This window comes from Chaetura pelagica, unplaced genomic scaffold, assembly GCF_000747805.2.
Source record: "Chaetura pelagica isolate M959 unplaced genomic scaffold, ChaPel_1.0 scaffold165, whole genome shotgun sequence".
Taxonomy (NCBI): Eukaryota; Metazoa; Chordata; class Aves; order Apodiformes; family Apodidae; genus Chaetura; species Chaetura pelagica.
In genome coordinates this window covers 1-25,130 of record NW_009953302.1, presented here as the reverse complement: position 1 = coordinate 25,130, position 25,130 = coordinate 1, and the positions used below count along the sequence as shown (strand labels likewise).

The following is a 25,130-nucleotide window of genomic DNA, read 5'->3' as shown; positions in this document are numbered from 1 at the left end:
TATTGCAGGAAAATTAATTAAAAGGATGAAAACAAAAAGTGGCATTCTGTATAACCAACTTTAAACAATGGTTTATCACTTTCCTTCAAATAAATGTATCCAAAATAAAAGCAATTCTCACTGATTCATTTTATAGACAGTCCTAAACCCCCAAGATGGAAAATAATCAGTTTTACTACTCAGAAGATGGTCCCCAAAAGACAAAAAGATAACTCCATTTTATTACATCTCAAATGCCATTAAGGCTGGAATTTCATACAGCATTCAATTTGTAACAGTCAATTCAATGGTGTCCAAAAGACAGAAAAAATAGTATTTTACTGATTTAAGTGACCCTTGAAATAATGATAATAATAGTAAAAAAATATATATATTAGTTGAGAACAAGATTATTTCTTCTAGATTTAAAATAAAAACAGAATATATGAAAGTGTTGAAAATCCTCTATAATCTATAATACTGCTTCATACACTGAACTCTGACAAGAAGAAGAGTCTCTAAGGGAACAAAGGGAACCCTGCTGTACATTATTCCCTGGGGAAGACGTACTGTTCAAGACAGTCACGTACCAAACACATACCTTTGCACCCCCAATGAATGCTGATGTTCTCATAGCTTCAGCTCGGGAATCATAAACATGAGGATAATGAATTTTTTCAAAGTCCATCTCTCTCTGTCTACCTAGGACTGGCATACTTCGAGCATTCAAAAGTGCTAGTTCTCTGTGAAAAGAAAAACAACTGCAACAATTCTGCCCATTGTAGGCAGCCATCACAAAAAAAGAATGTGATACGTTAAAGTCAGAACAAGAGCTGTGGAAATTTAAGGAAAAAAACATTGCATAAAATAATTAACAAAGGAATTTTTTAGTTTTATTTGAGTTTTATTCTCTGGCATCAGTTAAGCAGCCTTTATAACACAGTTTATAAAAAAAACAGAAGTGCAATCCAAAAAGTGCAAGGCTTTCCTAAATGCATTTGCTCCTTTTAAAGCAAAACAGCAACATGTATTCACAGTTGCTAGTCCTAGTGTATTTTTTTCAATACAAAATACAACAGCTTATTTGCTCCTTATTATCTCCCTCCCCTTCTCCTCCCACTACCTTTAGCTGACAGCATGGAAAATAGTATCCATTAATCTTGAGATGAAAAAAGGGAGGTTAGTTCCGATAGATTTAGTACAGACTTCATAAATCTTAAGCAAGTGGTGTGAGCACAGGAACTGAGAAAGATAGTCTGCACCTATAATCTCCATCTCCAGCCCACACAGATGAGATCAAGAAGATTCTCATTAAGCAGATCACTGTTTGCTTTCCCTGAAAATTAGGTTTTCATATTTAAAAAATTCTATACTTGTAACAAAATGTGACTTCAAGTCAGAATGACCTGATCACCAAAGCAAACTAAAGAAAAATAAATCATGTTATGCTGAAGTAGCAAATACAACAGAAGCATTTCTCAGCTTTTGGCATTTGTTACCTTTGCATCCTCAGCTCTTTGGGATCAAAGCACATTAGTCCTTCTCCAGAAACTTCTCCATCTTCCCCAGCCTGTTTTTCTTTTCTGGCATTTCGCTTTTCTTCACGACGATACTGTTTCATTAACAGCCTTTCTTGTTCAGACTGAATTGTAACTTGACAACCATAATTTGGTTTAGCATTTTCTCCTATAAACTTCTTGCACTGCTCTGCAATGTAACAGGTGTGGATCTCTGTAAGTACTGGATTCCAGCTTTGTTTTCCCCAGATTTCTACTAGAGTTTTAAAAGGGTTTATTTGCATTCTCTAATTATTGTGAAGATACCCAAGTCTATCATTACTTGTTTTAGTCACAGTTTTCTAACTCTGTAAGGTGTGAACATGCAACGTGCTGCATGGTGCTATGTCCATGTAAGATTTATCCCAAGTCACAACCTATTCACAATCAGATTGCTTTTTGTCAGAAGGTAAAGTGAGATTACTTATTTTTAAACAACAATTTGTAAACCAGATTTCAAAGTAATTATTCTGTGCAGGCAATTTATCTTATAAAAACATAAATCAAAATGTAAAATCTGAATTCCTTTTTACCCCTCTCTTATCCATCCTTAAGCTTTATTTTTTTCAGAAGTGGTTGTTCTTTCTCCCCAAGACCTACATTTGATGATAGTGAAGAGTAAACAGGAAATCAGATGAGGAATAACCAAAGATCAACTTATTTTTAGAGTAATCCTTTAAAAGAGATATAGTGCAACAGTTAATAAATTTTAAAATTACACATGCCCATAGGCAGTTCAAAAGTAAATAAATATATCTGATAAATTTTTATTTCCTCTATATAATCAGACCACAATTTCTTTGTTTAAGACCATATAAACATACCTTCCCCTTTTTTTCTTTTTAACTTGCTTTTTGAATACACAGATAGCTCTGTTGTTTGAAATACAACTGAATGGTTAGAAAAGTACTTTTTATCTGGTTTGGAATAATGATTTTGTAGTCACTTACCTTGCAGAGTCTGGAACCTGTTATCATTTGGACAAGTCAAAGATCTTTCCAGAATCAGGGTTCTGTTCTGTAGGAGTTTCCCTATGAGTTCAAAACCTTCAGGGCCTAGCAGTTCAAATAACTACAAAGAAAACAAAGTAATGAGGCATTGTCCAAATTAATGTAAATAGGACTGCAATATTTAAATTAACGAACTTCAAGTAATTCAACACAAAAAGTGTCATTCCTAGTATAACAGCCAAGTTCTCCATTATAATAAGGGCAAATTACAGAAAGCTTTCAGCTGGAAATATTTTAAATCTGTGACCTTTGTCTTTTACGTAAAACTCCATTTCTCTTAAAAATTTAACTCTTCTCAAGACTAAACTATGTGTGTTTTTTTCTTCACGGTTATTTACATAAACTGTGCTTCAAATTTATCCCTCCAATCTAAGCAAGATAAATCAGGAGAACCAATGCCTTCTCACAGAAATCAGATAAATAGGAAGTTATTCCCATTCCAGTAGAAGAGATATAGCCTACTGCATTTTCATACTCACAAGGACCAATTAAGATTACACTGGTATGGAACTCAGTCTATACAATTTGCACATATAATGCTGTGTTTGTGAGCATCTTCAATTCAAACACATGATGTGTGTGTGATGTACACCAGAACAGAATTCCAACCCAGTAAGCACAACTTTGGCCCAATGTTTCTCTTTCTTAAATGTTTTTCTTCTAGCAGGTAAGAACACAGTTCCCTATTTCAAGTTTCTTTTTCCAAATACTGGCTTTAATGGCAAAATAACCCACCCAAACACCAAAAGTATTTCCCTGTCTTACCTATAATTATTTCGTCAAAATAATTACAGTACATTTACTCAGAACCCATACTTGATTTCTAATATTATCTAAACAATATTTTCTCCATTTTTTTTCAGTTTCCAAAAAGGAAACCAGGGCAGTTTCTCCTTAGTGCTCTTTAAGTTTGCTGCTAATATTATTCATACAGCTTCAAGTATCATGTAGGAAGAAAAGTTATGAGGTGCTTTGATGTGATGAAGAGTAAGACTTCAGCACTGTGGGATTAAAGTATTTCTGTTTTAACTATGAAAAGGAGACAGAGGTCTCTTACTGTCCCATATTTAATTTCCCAGTTCCTTAAAAGGGAGTATTTCTGTGGCTGTCTGTGACTATTGCTCTCTGGGAACACCTGCCAATAACTTTATGCTGCCTCTTCAAATATTTGCATAATTTTGAACAGTGCCAAGGGCATCAATGATCCCTTTTTTGAGGCCAATATGTACTTCTTAATATAAGAATTATTTAAAACTTTTTTTTTTTTTTTAAAGAAAGAAGTGTTACTCCTGGCCCTCAGGGTTTCTGTGAAATACATAAGGTTTGTGCAAATTAGTACAGTGATGGCAGAGTTTGAAGACCATGAAATAACACCTCTGAAATGTAAAAAGTCTGGTATTTCTTTCATTAGAGTAACCAGTGATGGCAAATTGGAGAAACAGTCTGGGAAAAAAAAAAAAAAAAAAGAATGTATATTCTATACTTGGATAGAAGGAGCAAACTACAAAAAAACACAGGACAGGGAACTGCTGGCTAGACGTCAATTCTGCTGTCAAAGATCTCAAGCTATAACGGATTTCTTTTTATCCAGCCTTCCCTGACAATGATCATATCTTTTGCGTAGCTATTCACTGTCATTTTACAGCCACATTTTTAGCTAGTATTATCCAAAGATATATGACAGCCTTGTTTTTATATTTCAAAAGACAGTAGCAAATTAGTACTGGTAAATCTGAGGAGCAGGTATTTTCAAAGGGTAAATGCTTAAGGCAGGGAGCAAAAAAATAATTACAACAACAAGAAAAGATGTGCACTTGAAATAGCTTAATTGTATAAAGAACTGAATACATGCTTGCTTCAACTTGGCTAGCCTTCTGCTCACTGTGGAATATCAGCAAGACAGGGAAATGTAATGCTTTCAATTCACCCAGATCTGGGTTTAAACACTAGAGTCTCTCTGATCAAGGTACACACAATGTAAGCATAACCAGATTTACGACTTGCCCCCCCACCCCCCGACCCAAAACAACCACACAAAACCAGCCCATCACAATCACAAGGCAAACAACAGATTAGCCCCAAAACATCCAGTGTAGACCTTTAGCTCTGCACTGAACTCCAAAGCATCTCTGTCACTGGGCACTGTCAAGGACATGCCAGAAAAACATCAACCAAAATAGATGACATTTTTTGCAATAGAAATTAATTTTTCCACTCCTGATTTCCAGTATATTCTGAAACAAAAACCATCCTTATCAAAACTATTTCAACCAATTAGAACAGCAAAGCCCTACGAGGAAAAATGTTATCCCAGGACTCAGTTGGGGGGCCAGTTTTGATTAATATCTTTTACCCATGATCGGGATGAGGGGTTGAGTGCACCCTCAGTAAGTTTGCTGATGACACTATATTGGGTGGGAGTCTTGATCTGCCTGAGGGTCGAAGGCTCAAAAAGGTTGGTATTTCTTTCATTAGAGTAACCAGTGATGGCAAATTGGAGAAACAGTCTGGGAAAAAAAAAAAAAAAAAAAAAGAATGTATATTCTATACTTGGATAGAAGGAGCAAACTACAAAAAACACAGGACAGGGAACTGCTGGCTAGACGTCAATTCTGCTGTCAAAGATCTCAAGCTATAACGGATTTCTTTTTATCCAGCCTTCCCTGACAACGATCATATCTTTTGCGTAGCTATTCACTGTCATTTTACAGCCACATTTTTAGCTAGTATTATCCAAAGATATATGACAGCCTTGTTTTTATATTTCAAAAGACAGTAGCAAATTAGTACTGGTAAATCTGAGGAGCAGGTATTTTCAAAGGGTAAATGCTTAAGGCAGGGAGCAAAAAAATAATTACAACAACAAGAAAAGATGTGCACTTGAAATAGCTTAATTGTATAAAGAACTGAATACATGCTTGCTTCAACTTGGCTAGCCTTCTGCTCACTGTGGAATATCAGCAAGACAGGGAAATGTAATGCTTTCAATTCACCCAGATCTGGGTTTAAACACTAGAGTCTCTCTGATCAAGGTACACACAATGTAAGCATAACCAGATTTACGACTTGCCCCCCCACCCCCCGACCCAAAACAACCACACAAAACCAGCCCATCACAATCACAAGGCAAACAACAGATTAGCCCCAAAACATCCAGTGTAGACCTTTAGCTCTGCACTGAACTCCAAAGCATCTCTGTCACTGGGCACTGTCAAGGACATGCCAGAAAAACATCAACCAAAATAGATGACATTTTTTGCAATAGAAATTAATTTTTCCACTCCTGATTTCCAGTATATTCTGAAACAAAAACCATCCTTATCAAAACTATTTCAACCAATTAGAACAGCAAAGCCCTACGAGGAAAAATGTTATCCCAGGACTCAGTTGGGGGGCCAGTTTTGATTAATATCTTTTACCCATGATCGGGATGAGGGGTTGAGTGCACCCTCAGTAAGTTTGCTGATGACACTATATTGGGTGGGAGTGTCGATCTGCCTGAGGGTCGAAGGCTCTGCAGAGGGACTTGGACAGGCTGGATTGCTGGGCCAAGGCCAATTGTATGAGCTTCAGTTGTTGTCACAATAACCCCACAATGGCATAAATTGATGCTATCATCATAGGCTGAAGTGGCTGAACTGCTAGTAAAAGAAAAATCCACAATACCCTCCAATACCTGCTAAAAAAACCCTGTGATGCACCTCTAGCAATTTACGAGGCTAAGTATTATGTTTCATTCCAAATGAAATGCTTTTCATTACAGACACAGAAGCCAGCAAAGTCACATCCAAGCCAACTTGGTGCAGGATGAAATTTCTAGCATTCAGATGCCAACTAGAAGCAATGAACTTTAGAATGACAGTAAGGATGGGGACCATGTTGATGAAAGTCTAATGTTAGTTTTTAATGAAAAAAACTACCAGAGTAACAGTAAGTGCTAGGAAGGTGGTGAAAATATTTCCAAGAATCATACTTATTTCTAACATACTGAGTTTCTACCATTCGCCTCAAGTGCTCATACCAAAAAGGGGACAATAGGGAAATTTATGCTTGAAATAAAGATGTTGAAGGTTGGAACAGCAGACGTGTTACTGGAACTTAAGCTGTTAATGACTTCACATGGCTGATGGAAAAAAATTAAACAATGCACGTAAAAAAAAATCTGCATGTAAAAAAAAATAATTTAAAAAATGCAAAAAACATTCTTAGACCAACAGTTGCCCAGATTACAAACCTTTCAGGATAGCCTGGTAGGAAAATCTGTGCAATTTTGTTTGCAAAAATCTGTGTGGGTTCTGACACAGAAAGCGGCACAAGGGCATAATTCTGTATTCAGTGTAGGTGCCAGAATTTCAGCTTTGATACATTATTGTAATGTTCTGGCCTGGAAAACCAACATCCATGACTCCAAGAGCAAGCAAAGGAATCTGGTGAATGTTCATAGCTGCCTTTTTATTAAGTTATAATGAGATAAACTAGACAGCAGGCAGCAGTTGAAGAAGCAGTTGAAGCTGTATGTCAATCAACAGTTTCTTGAATAGCAGCCAAACTATTGCATGGCTTGAAGTCAGTAACATCTTGTGCGCTATAGGCAAACCTGATTTCCTTCAATAACAAAGGTCCCAGATGACTTCAGCTACTACTCAGTCACCATAAAGACGCAGATAAGCGTGATATATGGACACTCATATTTGTTTATTTTTACATTTAATTTTAAGTGTATCTGGAAGGAAGTGTAATGAGGAATCTGTAGAGGAACCAAAGGGCAAGACATGTCATACTGCATTAGAAAGGTGAGGGAAGGTTCCCCTGCTAATGACTTCTACTGAACATATACTAATTATACAGAAAAAGCAAGGATAGACAACAATCTTTTTAAAGTGAGACTCAAAAACCAGACTATCAGATGGAAAGCATTTGCAAAAATCACTTAATAAGCCTGAAACAGTTGTCTTGCCTACTTAATTCCCTATCAGTTTTGTTTATAGATATCTCGTTAGTATGCTTACATTTTAGAAATAGCATAATTTGTCCCAGCTTAATTGTAAAATATTTGCTGGAAAGCTTTCTCTAGCTTTGTGCAAATCTGAACTAAAACTGCCAACTGTACTTGAGAAAGAGACAATTACAAAAACAACAAGTATCTTAGTAAATTATCTTTATATTTTTAAGTGAAACTAACTGGTCTGGAGAGATCACCACCATCATCAATGTTTTAATACTGATTAATTAGAAACTTACACAAATGACCTAATTTTGAAAATTTCAAACATATAGCCACAAGGCAACTTCCACTAGCTTATTTAACCTAAAGAGTTGGGTAATTAAAAATAATGTCAAACCCAGCTACAAACAGCAGACTACTATAATGCCTTCTGAAAAGAAAGCCCTTAGGACCAATTTAAACGTTGAAAAACTTGCTATTACATGATTTTTTAAATTAGTATTTATGTTCAGAAGTATTCTGGGATCAGCTATTAATGAATTTTGAAAAAAAATAAATCCTATGATTAGCTAATTGCTGCATTTGTCACTTTTCTAACCATAGCAGGCAGGCATTTGGAATTACTGCGTAAGTGTGGAGCCATTTGCCTCTGATCCAACACTTTTGCTATCCTGAAGCATGGCTACAACATATGAGAGGGACTGGCACTTAGCACCAGGGTGAAGCCTAGCACGCCTTGGCTCTCACTGCGGCTCTTTCATCAATTCTTAAGTTCTCTCCTCAAAAAACAGCACTCAAATGCCATTCAGTTTGGTTTCTTATGAAGGGAGACAGCATGGCTCTGTTTTCACAATAAGACAAAGCTCCCTATCATCCTTGGGGTTTCAACAGTCCTTGGACATCAGCAGAGCTGTATATTTCTGATTTTGATTTTTAAAAAAGGCCGCAACTAGAAAAGGAGAAAAGTGTTTAAAAAAATAAGGGGATTATTTTCTTTATATGTAAAGGAAGCAGATAAGCTCCATAGCAAAGAACAGTGAGGCACAAGCTTTGTATTGTCTGAATATAAAATTCTTAGTAATTTTAGTAAAATTGCCAAGAGAAGAATACAAGCTTGAAAAGCCAGTCTCATGCCAAGTTAGAAGCTTTGATGATAAGATAAAGATAAAACACCACAGGGGTGATGATGCGCATATGCCTGTACTTTCCCATAATGGTTACTGCTTTTATGAACGAGGTAATGGGGAATAAGCTTTGTGATATGTTAATTTGTTAGGGCTATAAAGTCCTTTTACTGAACAAAAGGAAGTAATTTTGACGCTTAAAACCAAACATGTTTTATGAGACAAGTTGCTTTGACATGAAAATATCTGTGATGCAGGGGTACACACACACAAAAACACCTAAAAGCTAATGTTATAATTTCAAAATACAATAAGAAAAGTGTAGATTAAGTTATATCAACATAGTATCATATCCAAAGGTTTCACGTGGTGCTGCTCATACACCAGCAACGAACATTTAAATTAGCTAGTTTTAAGTCAAAACAGATGTTAAGTAGTTTTTTGAACTGTGCTCTCAAACAAGTCTCACAACAAGAGCTATGCCACTTCTTTATTGATTTTTAACCAAGAAGTAATTTCTAGAGTCAGCTTGAATTTTGTTTATTTCCTGCTATGCAAAAAAAACTTCCTATGGTAAACTTGTGTATGATGGTTATTGAAAGAGAAACCTAATAAATAGACTTCTAGTAAAGAATTACATGAAAGTAATACAATGGCATCTGACCTCAAGAAAGTTCCCTTGCAAAAGGCTTCTAAATTGTCCAAAGATAAAAAAACAAGTGATTTTAGGGAGGACATAAGCAAATAATGACAGAATAGCTTCTTTGGTGGCAATTCTTTAAATGACTTTTAAGTCCTTGTCTTACCCACAACATATCGGCACAGTGGGCAGTATTTTGTAAAATCTCAATTTATAACAAACTACCTTCCACTCTTACCCAGGACACAGGCAACTGAATTCCCATGTCCAAATGAATCAGTGAAGTACCTTACAGATCTGAAGAACACCTCACAAGAAGTGGATGACTGCTCTGTGTGTGGAACAGTTCTAAGAGTTGATGTTCATCCACATTTCCTTCTAACACTTAAAACTGCCCAGGTACTGCAAAAGCTTTGCTACTACTGCAAACAAACTTGCCTAGAATCTGAAAGGTAACCAACTTGCTGAGAATTTTCCCAAGAACAGACAATATTTACAAAACAATTGCTTTATGCTCCCACTCTACTGCTATTCCCCCTCACTGAGTGCCTTTTCCTGCAAGCCACAGTCCATTGATGCACGACTCCCACACCACATCTCTGTAATGCTGGTACTTTTTCACATCAAGATATACTGGCAATTATTTTTTTCCTATTTCCTTAGTTTTCCACACTTTATTTTACAGGCCAGTATCAATAAGATGGACCTCCTGTGAACCCTTTCCAATTATTTTTAGCACCTCCTATATACAGCAATGATGAATTATCTTCTGAAACTGCTTCCCCTATCAAAAGGCAATCTATATTGACACATTCTCCACTTAAGATCAGCTATGAAAAGTAGTTTTAATGCTGAAAGTATTAGTATCAAAAGGAACCACCATGATTTTTTGCAATTCTTTCACATAGCCTCCACAAACAATCTCTGCAAACTTAGGGCTTCAATAAGCACTGCAAAATAATAAAATAGAGTAATATGTAACTATTTATACTATATAAAATATGGAATAATACAAGATGCTGAAGCACAGAATACTTTGGTCCATGCCCAGCTACAGCACAGTATTAATAGGCTGAGTTTAGAAGCCTGGAGAACTTCTGCAGCATAACAAAAATAGACTCCTGAGACAGTTTTGGCATCAAATATCCAAGATCTTCCCTCTATTAATGAATTTTTGAAAGCTGTTTCACAACATTTTTTGTCTCTTACAATAAATAACTAAGTAATCGATGCAATAGCCCATAAAAAAAAAAAAGTTCATACTCTGAAACAAGCTGTTTATGACAAAAAAAACCCCCATAATGTAATCTAACTCTAATTCTCCATTTTGAACATTCAGCATGGCTACCCTCTGCTCACAGGAGCATCCAGTTTTTGCTAAACATTTTATGTAGTTATTACTACATCTGCTTGTATCAGTTGTTCAAGACTATTTTATTAACAGTGTAAAAGTTATTGGATTAAACTAGTTAAAATCAGTTAAGAGTAGTTAATCAATGTAACCAGATATTCAGTTCCTCTGGGGGAAAGTCTCATAAAAATGCAAGGGCAACATAACATCAAAGCTCTTCTAAGTGGCAAAAATTTCTGAAGCCATGTAGAAATACATGGTAGTGCAATCTCCATTTATAATGGTGCTCTTTTGCTGGCTGCACATGTAAAATACCAGCTGTACGTATAGACAGTTCAGAAATCACCTATATAAAATAAGTTTTAAAAATAAGCACAAACTAAGACAAGTAGAAAAAACAAAACCCTTTGGAAATCAAGGACAAATATTTAGCTTATTTTAATGATGCTAGTAATTTATCCTAGGGGTTCTGTCTTTGCACTTGCACAGTTTAATTATTTCACAATATATTCAATTTTCTTATTTCTTTCACTTTGGACAAGCACATCAGACATTTCACCACTGACTTCATTTTCTGGCCAATTTAATTTTCTCATTCACTACGAAGCTGTACTATTTACTTATGCCTCAGTATATTATGCTATTTATTACATTTCAACTAGTGTTTCTCACTACATTTTCTAAAGACTATATATGAAAACTACTTCCATTGGCCACAAGTTCTGCCAAATCTTAATTTTGACAACAATGTTGTCTTTTTCCACCCAGTAATGCCTTGATGAAAACCATGGAGGGGAAAAAGCAGCTTTGTGCTGGGGCTCTCAGAGAACCTTTGGGTCTGCCTCAGACCAGTTAGAAAAGCTGTAGCTGGGAGTCCTAAGCCTGAAGAGAAGAGGAGCAGTTTACAGAGCAAAGCCAAGCTTTGAAGAAGAGAAGGACCTTCTGGGAACCCTGAAGTACATGCAATTAAGACTGATGTGCTGAACTAGTGACAAGTAAAGCTGAGTTTCCAATAGAAGAACATTCATGTTGGTATTTGGAGGAGTTGAGTATTTGCAAAGTCCAATATTCAGCATCGTACAGAGCAGCGAAAAGCTAACACTTCATGGCATATTTTGCTTATGGAAAGAAAAGCACACATCTGCTTTCACACCTGCACACTGCACTTGCCTGATAGAGAAGGTCAGGCTGTAACTCAGGGAATGGCTCTGCAGTATATGTAAATAAGTTCCACTTACCCTCAGAGCCAAGCAAAAGTATTAGTCAAATATTGAGCCAGAGCCGATGGCACCATGCACAGATAATACAGCCTGTTTCTCTAAAGCACCTCTCTTGGAGCCTGCACAGTATGGCAGAAGAATGATTTCAAAACTAGCACCTGAGCACCACACAATTCAGCAAAAAAATGAAATGTCAAAGCACTTTTCACAGTCAGTATTATAATGTGAGCAGTGAAGAGTTCAGAGCTCTTAATACAAATTACATATTCAGACCACTGAGGGAATGACTTTCAATACAGACCTGGGAATTATGAAACTGAATTCAGGTTTAGAAATGAGAGTTAAATGTTTCTCAGGTCATCATCAAATTTTTGGATAGTAATAGCTAGAAAATACATTTTTCATTTCTAAATTGTAACTTGTTCTCTCGTCACTTGTTAAGAGATAGCAATCCAAGAACTGTGGGGCTTTTTGAAATACAATCATGATAGATAAGGAAGACAGATAATGATGAAAGATAATCAAAATAGGTGGTATTTACCCAGCCTCACAAAACACTATTTCCTTGCAAAACTGTAAAACAAGGAATTAAGTTTTCCCTCAAAAAATCCATACACAACAGTGATCCTCATTCAGGAAAATATAAGGGGTCTTATCTCCTTCATCAACCCATCAGTTTATAGAGTAACATACTACCCAATATTAACATGGATATCAGAAATTAATTCAGCAGCCATTTAAAAAAACAAAACAAAATAAAACCAACCACAAGGCTTTCTATGTTCTAAAACAAATGTGCATCTTTCTATAGTATCCATGAGATAGGTGATAAAAAGCTTTCTAGGAAAAAAATAAAACAACACTAACAAAATCCAAACCAAGAAACATAAGTAAAAAACCCCAAGTGTAAGTAAAGGGGGGGGAAAAAAAATATGTATTATCTATTGACTGCTGAGCTCTATATTTTCCATCCTGATTAGAATTAACAACACTGCCCAGTCCTGGTTTACTGTGAATGATGTACCCTGTGACTTGCAAGCTGTAATGTGATCCTTCTACTGCCAAACCTGTACTTTCTGGTTTGGTTTAGAAATACAACTTAGTTTTCAAGTATATGGAAAATATATTGAAATCCAAGTTTGTCTAACTCAGGAAAAGACTTTATCATCTGTGAATACCTTTTTCTTTTTCCTTATTTAACCGCAAGCATTATTTACTAAGAGTTTTATATATGATTTCCCTACTTAAAAGGAACAGTGTGGGTTTCTAGAAGGTGGTGATGCTATACAAGATTTAACTGGGTAGATTGGGAAGACTTCTTAAAAGATGAGTACCGAGGGAAAAAAAACCCAAACCAACCAAACCAAACAACCTCCTGCTATATATTTCTTTTATTCATTGGCTCCTGTACCTACATCAGGGAATAATTTTAGTGTATTTTGCTTTCAAAGTGTCCAGACCTGTTTTCCACTCTGAGCTCCACAGACCACCTGACTCCACTAGCTAGGTCCCTTAGTGTAGCACGAATTTCCCTTCTGAAAGGGAAATTTTTACTCTTAATTATTGCTAATTACTTACCTGCTACTGTAAATAATTTCAGTTTTAAAATTTAAATTCAAATTTGTCTCATTTGATAGTGTATATAAGGATATAGTGGTTAAAGAGAAAGGAGTATGAGTATAGAAATGATCACATGAGAGTTAGGAAAGAAATTCAGAGAGCGCACTGTTCTTGCAGCTTGAGTGCAAAATAATCTTCCATAAATCTTCCCAAACTGACACGTGAAATTGTAGGTCAAGGACTACACAAATGCAATAACAGTGAGGATAAGAAAAATATAAATATGACTGGAGAAGAGTTCAGAGGATACATTTTGGAAAAAAATCAAAAAGACATGCAGGTAATTGGAAAATAGCATAAACGTAGCATGAGCTTCCTAATGATACATCACTTGGTCTAACACTTCATTAATCTAGAAAATTAATAAATAAGACTTGTCTCACATCTGGACTTAATTTAAAACATTGCAATTTTCCACATGAGGACTTGTTAAATTTGTGAAGATAAGCATTAATAGAAGAATTAAAAGTTGGCAAAGAACTGCCTGAAGGGTAAATGAAAGGAAAGACTGTGTTGAAAAGGCATAGCATTGTCTGGAATAAAAGTTACAGCACAGTTCTTTGATGCTCATTTTAAAAATTGGTTTAAAAAAGAGGGGATAACTGTAGCACAGGAAAAGTGACCATAAAACCAGCCCTGAATAAAGCCAGAAAGCAGGTAACAAGGGTTCATTTTAACCATCCAGGCAACAAGACTCTGTAGCAGTGTTGAGGGGAGAAGCTGGGACAAACTTTCCCACTTTCTTTTATTAAGGAGTCTTCCTTAGTTTAAAATTTTGTATCACTGACAGAAAAGGTCCCTTCGAGATTCTGTGGAAGTTTAAATAGATTTTGTTTTCCTTAACTCTTTTGTACTTCTTTTGCAGAAAGGCTGGTGGCAGACACAGAGGAGCCTCCTGCCAGTTCTTGAATTGACAAATTAGTTAAGTTCCTCATGCTCTTGATCCCAAGAGCATTTCATTTACAGATTTGACTAACAATGAAGATGAACTCAAGATGGGAAAAAAAAATATTTGCCAGCAGTGACAAAGGCAACTGAAGAAAAGTTAGAGGCAGAATCCCAAGAGAAAACAGAGCTCCACATAGCAGAGCCTGGGGAAAACACTAAAAGTCTGTTGCTACATCAAGCATTCAAAGATACACTGAAAAACAATCCTACTTAAAGAAACAACAAAAGAATCTATTAACTTTCATTCTGAAATAAGCATGAAGAGTTTCAGTAATAAAGCTGTAATCTTCTGGCTCTAATGATGAGTATATTACTGGATGGATGTACTAAGGAATACATAGAATCATGTAAAACCTACATCCCACAACTGGTACTTTTCTGATGTCAGGTCTACTCTAATTTGAAAGGAATGTTTCTGACCCTTGGATTCAGCACCTTCAATCTCCATGTTACTACCCTCTGGTTTTCCTCACCTGAATTTTCTCTTGTACTTATGACAACAAGGAAGAAGCCATATCATACTTTTTTCAGTAGGAACAATGATGAATTATGAAATAAATGAAATAAAAAGACATCAAATAAAAAGCCATGTTTCTTTCCCACTATGCCAGTTTCCAATACAGCTGGATTCAATTTAAATGATGGAAGCCCTGGATGCTACAGTTTAATTACGTCTCTGTCACCATTTAATGTAGCAGGAGATAGTCACAGATATAAAGTAGACAAAAAGAGTCTAAGCAGTGATCTTAGAATCATAGAATCATTAAATGTGCCATATATTGATAACTAAACATATGTACTACTCACATAATATGCAAACTACTACTTACAATGTTATTTTCTTTAAACAGTTCTGCTGTTTCACATCACGGCCCAGTTTTCTTCTAGTCATTTATAAAGCATTTAACATCATTTTGTGTGGGAAACACTATCTAATCCAATACACTTAATGACATTTATGTTTCTTAATTTTATTTGAACAAAGTTCTTTCCTTGGCCCCAGATTAATAAATTGCACAACGTTTCATAATTATACAGTCAGTATAAATAAGATCTTAACACCATTCTGATTGCATTTCCTTTTTTTCTCCCTAGTTATTTTACCTCTTTAGTCAATTTCCCCTGTTTTGTTATGATAAAGGAATAATGCACCTCTGCATTGGTGTAAAAATAGAGATGGTTATCTCCAAAATAAAATGCAGCATAATTTTGCAGATAATTTATGACAAGAGTTCAGAGGTGAAAGAAAAACACCCTCTTGAGAACTGCACCTTGGAACCAAAGAGGGACTAAACTCCTCAAACTTCTTCCTAGTTATTCTGGGAGGGGGTAGGTGGCAAAGTTGCTCTTGGGTTCCTCAAGTCTTCATTCTGAAAGCATCATATACTAGAAACTGAGTACTCCAAAAGAGGGATGCACTGCACAGTAAGTTTAAATACAAAATAGAATAAAAAAGCACAATGATTATTGGGCAAAACTCTATAGTTCTTCATCAGCTTTTCTTCCCTTTTTAAAAATAATGGCCTTGTGACCACATCATTACCATTCCATACTTATCAACAAAATCTGATACACAGTGAAAAGCATGCTCCAGTAGCTGTCATTTAGCTTTACAAGACTTTATGTCCCCTATGAAAAGCACGTGATCTAAACACTTGGAAAGGAAGCTGTAACTCACATCACTCCAAGCGTAAGAATTGATTTTCTTCTAATTAAGAGCCACCAGCAATGTGCCAGACAAACAAACTGTCCCAAAGGAAGAGTGTAATGTTTTTAAAGACTGAAAACAAAGAATGAAGTATTTTTGTACCTTTCCAGTCACTTTAAATATAAGCTTTACAGTGCCAGAGAAAGAAACTGATTTAATTTCCTTACAGAGTTCATTAAATAGATAAAAACATAAAAACCACACGTGTGTGCCTATACATACACCACAAAAACACTGAGAATGTCACACCTGAAATTATCTAAAAATGCTCATATCCTTAATGTTAACTTGCCAACATCCTCACCATCCACATATTTTTTTTTCTTGCTTAATAATAAACACCTGGTGATATCTTCCTAAACAGAATAGACATGGCCACTGTTTTGAACCCTGAAGATGTATTTTACAGATCTGTGGTCATCTGATTACCAAATAAAACAAGTTAATATACATATACTATATATATCTTATACAAGAATATAACTTCAGCAACTATATATTTATGTGACAGACATCAATACATAGTTAACTAAATCTAAAATAAAATATTCTGGTCCCCTTCTCAATCACTTAATGTTGTTGTAAGAATAAAATCTGCAACTCTGGCAAAATTTCAGACAATTTCCATTATACTGTCTTTCACAGGATTATCTATTCCTACCCCTAGGTTTATTTCTGTAGCAAATTTTCAACATTTAAGGTCTTTCTGAAAAGTTAGTTTGTGAATTTAAGTACTGGATGTTTTCAGGGGAGGAAAGTAGGACAGGTTAGGAAAAATAAACGTTAACAGAAAAGTGCACAAGTAATTACGAAATGTCAGGAATTCTTTCCCATCCCCATCAAAACCAGTTCTCTCTTGTCTAGGTTAATCCATTCTTCTCTTCTGCACATGCCTTGGAAGTTTCTTAACCTTCCACCTTCTACCACTATCCTTATCCCTTAATTCCAGCCTCCCAGCACCTTTTCTCTATCCATCAAGCTTTCTCTCTCTTCTTGTGATAAATCCTCCTCCTTCCTTATAGAACTGATATGACAAAATTTTTAAAGTAGCACTTCCTGCACAGTTCTCCAACTTCCCTTCCAGCCATAGGAAGGCTCTGAACCTGGAGATGGAACCTGCCCAAGACACTTAACTTTGGTTTGGCTTTTTAAGTTGTCATGGTTTTATAATGTAGCTTAAATCGGCTACTGTTTAAAAAGAAAATACAAAGCAGCTGAGCAAATGGCAAAAAAATAATAGCCTGTCTGTTTGGGGGGAAAAGGAGACTATTCACATAAAATTCATGTTGCATCCATCTTCTGCTTGGTAAATTAAGATGCTGCCATGTAATTTTTCCTCAAGACAGAAAAAAAAACCATAGACAAGACTTGGATAAAGTACACTGGCATAAGCCAACATGAAATAATTTTATGTTTGTGCAACATTCAAATACAAACACTGGTTAATAAGCTACTGTACCTCATTTTGAAGTTCATCATCACTTTTGGTAGAAGCAAGCATCTCGTACAAAGTACAGCAGAGGTCTTCTGTGGTTGGCCCTCCAGGGGTACCCCCTTGAGATTCATTCAGATACTTTCCAACTTCACACCACAAAAAAGAATCGTCTACTTTTTGCAAGGACTTGATATCAGATTTCTCATCACAGTAATTCTGTAAGTGATTCAGCTGGTTATTCAGGTATTTGTTGTAATCTAAGCTTATAATTTTCTGCACGTCGGCCTCACCATTCACAGGCAGCTCCTCAGAATGATCCAAATCATGCATGTCAAAGGAAAACACTATATTTTTACCAAAGAACACTCTGTTATCACCATCTTGCTCTTCAGCCATCTGCATGAGAGCTGTAAGCTGTTCTTCAGTGAAGTGAGAAGCAATCCGACATGTGGCAGTACAAGCTGCAGTAGCAGATGATGATGGAAATGGCCCAAACATCTGCTTGATCGCCTTTGTCTCATCATGGCCAACACATTCTTTCCTGTGAAATGTCTTAAAGAGAAAAACAGCTCCGCTTTCAATTGCTTCTTGTCCATTTTCAGCTCCAACTGTTAACAAAACCAAAAGCAAATGTAACTTCATACACTTCAAACTAATTCTCTTTCATTGCCTGTAACTTTACTGTATTCAATTTCTTGCTGCCAGTCTCATCAACAGAGATATGAAACACAGACCATAACAACAAGTAGCAAATGTTGCAAGGTACTGAATTATAAAAGGTATATCATCATAAAGCATCTGTCTTTGTTATTCTTCTCCTTACTAGAAATTAATATTAAGGATTACCAGTGCTTTCTTATTTTTACAAGAGGAAAAACTTGCCTGAGGTCTGAAACTCACAATTATATATTTATGAGCTTTTTAAAGTTAACAAATTTGCACTTTGTTTCAATGTTTATTCACTGCCTAAGCTGAATATTCATAACACACTAAATGACAGAACTCAGCTTTAGAACGTAGTAATTCTCAGTAGAACTACTACAGAATGTGTGTTCATTCGAAAAATTGCCCAAAGGAATTACAGCAAACAACTGCATGATTTTTAAGTTATTAAATATTGAATTACAAAAATAAAAAATATATTTATATTACAGAAAAGCATGAATTTGACTCTTACATAAAAATTTGCAAAGCTGCTCAAGGAAAACAAGCAAAAACAACATATGACGACCCAAAATGTCAAAACAAGCCAGAACACTGCAGGTTGGTTTTTTTTATGTGAGGACAACATACAGATTTTATGTTTAAAGAAACGTTCTAAAAAGTGGGGTAGGTTACTCCAACGTTTTTAGTATATTATCATTTTAATTGTTATTCTTTCTTACAAGATTTCATCATTTTAAAACATCTTAAAACCTTACTGAAGAGATTTACAAGCAGCTACTGTCAAGATTTCTGTATCCAACCAATTCTATAGTGGATCAAATAGTGGCACTCCAGCAGAGACCAGTATGATTTAAGGGACAACACTGGTGATTAACCCCTGCCATGGCTAATTCAAAAGAACTGTTAAAAAAAGTCTTTATTTTAAAAGCAACATTATTTTTCAAAACCCCCAAAGACACTTCTGGCATAGCAAATGTGGCTGTTCTCTTGTCAGTAATCAAAACTGTCTTGCGCCTGCCCCTCTACACCTCTGTTACCCAGCTATCGCAGAATCATAGGGATTGGAAGGGACTTCTGAAGTTCAAGTCCAACCTCCCTGATGCAGCAGGAACACCCAGGGCAGATCACACAGGAACGTGTCCGGATGGGTCTTGAAAGTCTCCAGAGAAGGAGACTCCACAACCCCTCTGGGCAGCCTGTCCCAGGGCTCTGTCACCCTCACAGTAAAGTTGTTTTTCCTCATGTTGAGGAGGAACTTCCTGTGTTGCAACTTGGTGCCATTTCCCCTCATCCTATCACAGGGCACCACTGAAAAGAGACTGGCCCATGCTTGACATCCACCCATCAGATATTTACAGACATTCATAAGGTCTCTTCTTAGTCTTTTCAGGACTAAACAGCCCCAGGTATCTTAGCCTTTCTTCATACGACATGTTCCAGTCCCCTAATCATCCTCGTAGCCTCCCGCGGACTCTTTCCAGTATATCCCTGTCCCTCTTGAACTGGGGAGCCCAGAACTGGGCACAATACTCTAGATGTGGTCTTATGAGGGCAGAGTAGAGTAGCTATGGGCCTATGCATTTTCTCTACTATGTCCCTGTTTTCTGCCTTTTGAAAAACCTCCTGAAATCAGTGGGATTTTTAAATTACTGTGCCATTGTTACTTGTGACCCAATTCAAAGTAAGTTAGGTTCAACTCTAGCAAAAGCAAGGCTTTTTGTCCCCACTGTCTAAGAGGACAAAGCAGAAGAAATTCAGCATAAGCAGATGGAACAAGGCTGAGTAACTATAAATATAATACATAAATGTAGGTACCTAAAAAATAAGTATTTCTCTTCTTCCCTAGGATGCACTCTGAAAAGCTGAAAAGTTCATGTAGTGGATTGGAGGTGACATATACAGCATAATTACATACCTACATATGTAATATATCTGTAAATCTGTGTGTGTGTGTATAAATATATATATAGGTAAAGTTATGTCAAAGGAAAAATGTGGCTCAGCCTCTCTCTCAACATTAGCTATATAAGAATCACGGGACAAAAAAAACAACATCTGAAAACTTACAGGCCTAAGTTTGGCTGCTTGAACCTCACTCTTATATTACTAACACACAAACATACATCATTATTTAAGATCACTTGTGTCAGAACATAAGTACACATTACTAAATTAAAAGAACAATTGGACTGAAGGATTTGAGAAAAGTCTCCTGGGTACATTATGTGCTAATTCTCCTTTATAATCAGCATCTCCTATTCATGGAAGCATCTTCTGAGAAAATACTACCCTTCCCCTCTGAATATAATGAGCCAGCCAAGATGGCAAGAGATGTACTAATTGAAGCTACTCTCCCCTTTTTTGTTTTTAAGCTAATCAGCAAATTTCAGTAAGTGACATTTTCCCCATAAAGTAAATCAATATTACAGTACTGTTGCCTAGGCTGAGATTTCATTCCCTTGAAATTAAGCTAAAAAGGCATATGAGCAACTCCCTTTCCCTATTACCCATTTCTGATGATGATTGGAACATCTACTGTCAGTGCAGTTTGTAATCCTGTCACTGTATTCCATTCTGGTTTGTGTCTCTACAACATTATACATCTTTAGTCAGAAGTGTCAAAGCTGATTTTTTTTTTTTAAACTACTCTAACTAAATAATCTAGCATTTGCTTTCATTCCGTTTGCTCCTCCACTCCACCAAACCAAAATTTACTACTATTACTTTCATGTCTTACAATTTGCTTTACCTACCCACCATATTGGCCCTGCTATTAAAGTCTGGAAAAATATAAATAAAATTATGGACTCTTCCCTTTCCATCACAGCTGTGTCCAAAACCTAACTCTACTACTACAGCACAGTAATAAACATATTTTAAGTACTAGCAAAAGAGTATGAATTGTGACGGCAATTGTCAAACAAAAAAACCCCAAAGTTTTTAAGGTCTGTAATGCCAAAGAAAAAGCAAATATATTTATACATACTAATTCTTTCCATCTTTTACTTAGGGTTCTGTTCAAGCTACTTGAAACACAATCAGAAAAGGAGCAAATATGCCTATTATATTGAAATGAAAAATTCTTAAACATGTGACAGCTGGAGGTTGAGCCATGTGCTCAGTTTATGAGCTGATGAAGTTTAATTCTGCTAACAGCACATGCTGAATTAGTTTCAGTCTGTAGATCAAAAAGTAAGCTTCCAATCAAAACTAAATTTTCCCACCTTCTTTGCCATAACGTGTATTCAGTTTTAAAAGCTCAATTCCACATGAGTGAAATTTTTTCTTTCTCTTCCCAACATCAAACACTTCAAACAGAAAACATATATTTCTTTAAATATTTTTATCTGCTTATGTAGCAATCCAATTTTTCCTCATACAATCATGTGGCACTAACACAGATAACACCAAGACTGATTTTTTCTTGGGAGTACTGCCATTCCAAAAGCAGCTGTTGCTTTTGCTTTCTATTCATCACAAACCAAACCACACAACAGTACTATTAAAATGCAAGAATATCCACATAATATCCAAATAATAATGGAATAATATTTGAAAACATAAATTGTGCACATATACATCAGATTAACTGGAGTTTCAAAGATATTTCAGGGCAAGCCTGGTATCAAGGTAGAACTAAAATTATACCAGTATGCAAAGTCTGCAGGCAGAAAATAGATGGAAAAAAACCCAAACCCCAACAAAACAGTCTATTATTAGGCTAATAGAGAAAGAAAACCTACCTATTTGTTTTGCAGCTTGTAATATAGTTTTTAAATCACCATTTACAGTTTGGTGTTCTTTTTTGTCCAAATTGTCATCAACAAACTTTATTATCTTCTTCCAGGTAAGATCAGACTTCAGCAACTGTTCATGTAGCTTTGATCTTTTAGTCTGAAAATGCAAAATATTTGGGTTTTTCAAATGAGTATATGGAGGATCTTTTAAAATTAAACACCAGATTGAAAAAACGTCTTTCCAACTGCACTCAGTCAGTATGTAGTAACGATTGCAAGCATTTCCCTTCTACCTGTTCTTCACATTTTTCCTCTGCATAAGGAGGGAGAAGGATACACACAGACAATCTCTCACTACTTTGCTCCTTCCAAGGCACCATTTTCTGTAAAGCCAACCTATTGCAACTTCAAGAGACTTACAGGTCCCAAGTTTCCAAACTAATTTCACATTACAGGTTCCCACAACACATTGACTGCTTTAACGCGTTTTTAGCTTGGGGGGGAAAAAAGTACCTAAATTCAGTATCACTAAATTTATTCTGAACAACCCCCAACAACAGTCCAAGGTGAGCTTCATATTCAAAGAGAGCTAAAAACATACCAGCCCAGCCTAGTTTAAAAGAACTTCCTGAGAAATGAAATAATAGGGATGTAGTAACATAGCCAAGCAACCCTATCCATATAGCACACCATGATCACAGAAATCACAGAATCACCATGGTTGAAAAGGACCTTTAAGGTCACTGAGTCCAAACCTCAACACAAAAAAACCCCAAACCCAAACACAGACAACCACACACACTCCACCAAAAAGCACCCACAAAAAAACCCCAAACCACAACCTCAGGCACCACAGCATGCCCTGAAGTGCCACATCTACAGTTTTCTTTAATACCTCCAGGGATGGTGACTCAAGCACCATCCTGGGCAGGCTGTTCCAGTGCCTGATCACTCTTTGAGTATAGAAATTCTTCCTTAATATCCAATCTAAACCTCCCCGGCTGCAATTTCAGGCCATTTCCTCTGGTCCTGTTACTGACTTGGGAGAAGAGGCCAACATCCACCTACCTACAACCTCCTTTCAGGTAGTTGTAGAGGGTAATGAGGTCTCCCCTTAGCCTCCTTTTCTTCAGACTAAGCAATCCCAGTTCCCTCAGCCACTTCTTGTACGATTTGTTCTGTAGAACATTCACCAGCTTGGTAGCTCTCCTCTGGACATGCTCCAGCACCCCAATGTCCTTCTTATAGTGAGGGGCCCAGAACTGCACACAGGACTCAAGGTGCACCTCATCAGTGCCAAGTACAGGGGCATGATCACTTCCCTACTCCTGCTGGCTATACTATTCCTGATACAGGCCAGGATGCTGTTGGACTTCTTGGCCACCTGGGCATACTGCTGCCTCATGTTCATCTGTCTGTCAACCAGCACCCCCAGGTCCTTTTCTGCATTGCATGGGGGGCTGATGATTGTAAATGCCCAGCATAAATCACAGAGCTACAACAAATATGACTTTGAGCAAGGACACTATGGAAGAATGCACAGGCAATGACAGACAATAATCCCAGTCTTTCTTGCCTACTCCTATAAAACAGCAAGGCAAATCAAGAAAGTAAACTATTCTTACCATATACACACTAATACTTTACAATTATTCTTTGGAAAAGAAAAAACTCTTTACCGTCAAGTCAGCTAATTCTTCACTGCAATCCTCATGTTTAGTGACATTTGAAAAGGAGCGTAAAGCGCCTGTCAGACGAGGCAAGGCCATCTGTTGCTCTTAGTGATCCATAGGATGAGAAATTAAATCCCAGCTCAAGCACCTAGACGAGAACAAAATGAGTAACATAACTTTGTTTATGCCATAAATACAAATTTGCATCACAAGCTTGAAAGACCTTTTGAAGCAAGCACCAGCACTTCAATTAAATAAATTTAGAAACTTTCTAAATGCTCATAATCAAGATTCAATGGACAGTGGGTGAAAGGCACAGGCAGTGGGCAAGACATGGTAACAGGCAGAGGTCTCAGCAGGTTCTTCTTCTCTCTTCTTCCTAAAGGTTACCAGCAATGAGTGGTAATTATTCCTTTAACACCACTAACGCAATAATAATACAGTGAAATATAGTGAAATATATGTAATTGAACTTCAGCTCTCGACAGCAGGAAGTGATTACAACCTACCAGAAGATTTTCTCTGACCCAGCCCACACTGGGGGCTTTCAGGTCCTAAATAGCCTCTGGAGCTGATGCCAGGGCATCCTTCTTGAGAACCACTGAGCCATTTTTAACCAGCAAAACAGGCAAGGAAAACTATGACGGGAAAAAAAAAAAGTATCATAATGCGGATAGCACTGAACCATTATAAAAGATAAAGGGAATAAAAAGGGGCACCAGAACACTGAAAAACGTATGCCTCGGGGTGTTTTCATCTCACAACTGTGAGTATAAACACACACTTCAACAGCATGGGGCTCTCTCCAGGACTACAAGCTATTTCTTGCATGTTCTTATTTCCTTTGTGGAACAGGCTCATAACTATACAGCAAAACACAGCTGTTCTCCATCTGAATGTGTACTTGTTCCAAGCCTTTTACTGAAACTATTTTTGAAGTTGTTTAATTTTGAAAGCTGCCCACAGCTGCATTGTTTAAGGAACTCTAATGTACAGCTACTGTTTCTGATAATAGCAGGTAGATACAGATTTAGATTCTTTTTGAAACAATTAATGATACCATTACAAACCTAATGATCTGCATCATTCTTTGCATGCCTGAAGACCATCGGCCATTCAGAATTTAAATAACTTAAACCAGAGTTCATAAAATTACTTCCCTTCCCCCTCTCCACCCCCCCCAGTCATAAACTGTACAAAACTCCCTGTTTTAATCCAATTATCCTTAACATTTTTCTTCATTTAATGACCACATTTGTATCTTACCTATCAGCTTTGCAAAAGCAAACCCAGATACAACATTCCAGTCAGACAGAGAAATGTCACTGACTTGCCAGGTCTGCTTGGTTTCCCACCTTGCATTAAGATGCTTTTTGAGAAAAGCTATCACAACAGCTGATACTTTGGAGATAAATCTTATCATGATGAAGCTACAATATGTGGAAATAAGAAATCTTTAAGTGTGAAGGAGACAGAGAGGACATGTTCTGCTTTTAAGATGTTCAGGGGAAGTCAAAC

General features: G+C 36.5%; 1 protein-coding gene across 1 annotated transcript in view; it reads right to left on the bottom strand.

Annotated features, from left to right (window-relative positions):
• The window catches only part of ASCC3 (activating signal cointegrator 1 complex subunit 3), a 225,189-nt gene extending 201,427 nt beyond the window's left edge, over window positions 1-23,762 (bottom strand). The window contains 6 exon segments of the mRNA XM_009998051.1: window positions 581-722; window positions 1,479-1,686; window positions 2,486-2,606; window positions 17,561-18,144; window positions 21,946-22,096; window positions 23,619-23,762. Of these exon segments, the coding sequence (XP_009996353.1) occupies window positions 581-722; window positions 1,479-1,686; window positions 2,486-2,606; window positions 17,561-18,144; window positions 21,946-22,096; window positions 23,619-23,708 (1,296 nt within the window). The 5' untranslated portion in view covers window positions 23,709-23,762.
• Between the last annotated feature and the right edge of the window lie 1,368 nt (window positions 23,763-25,130).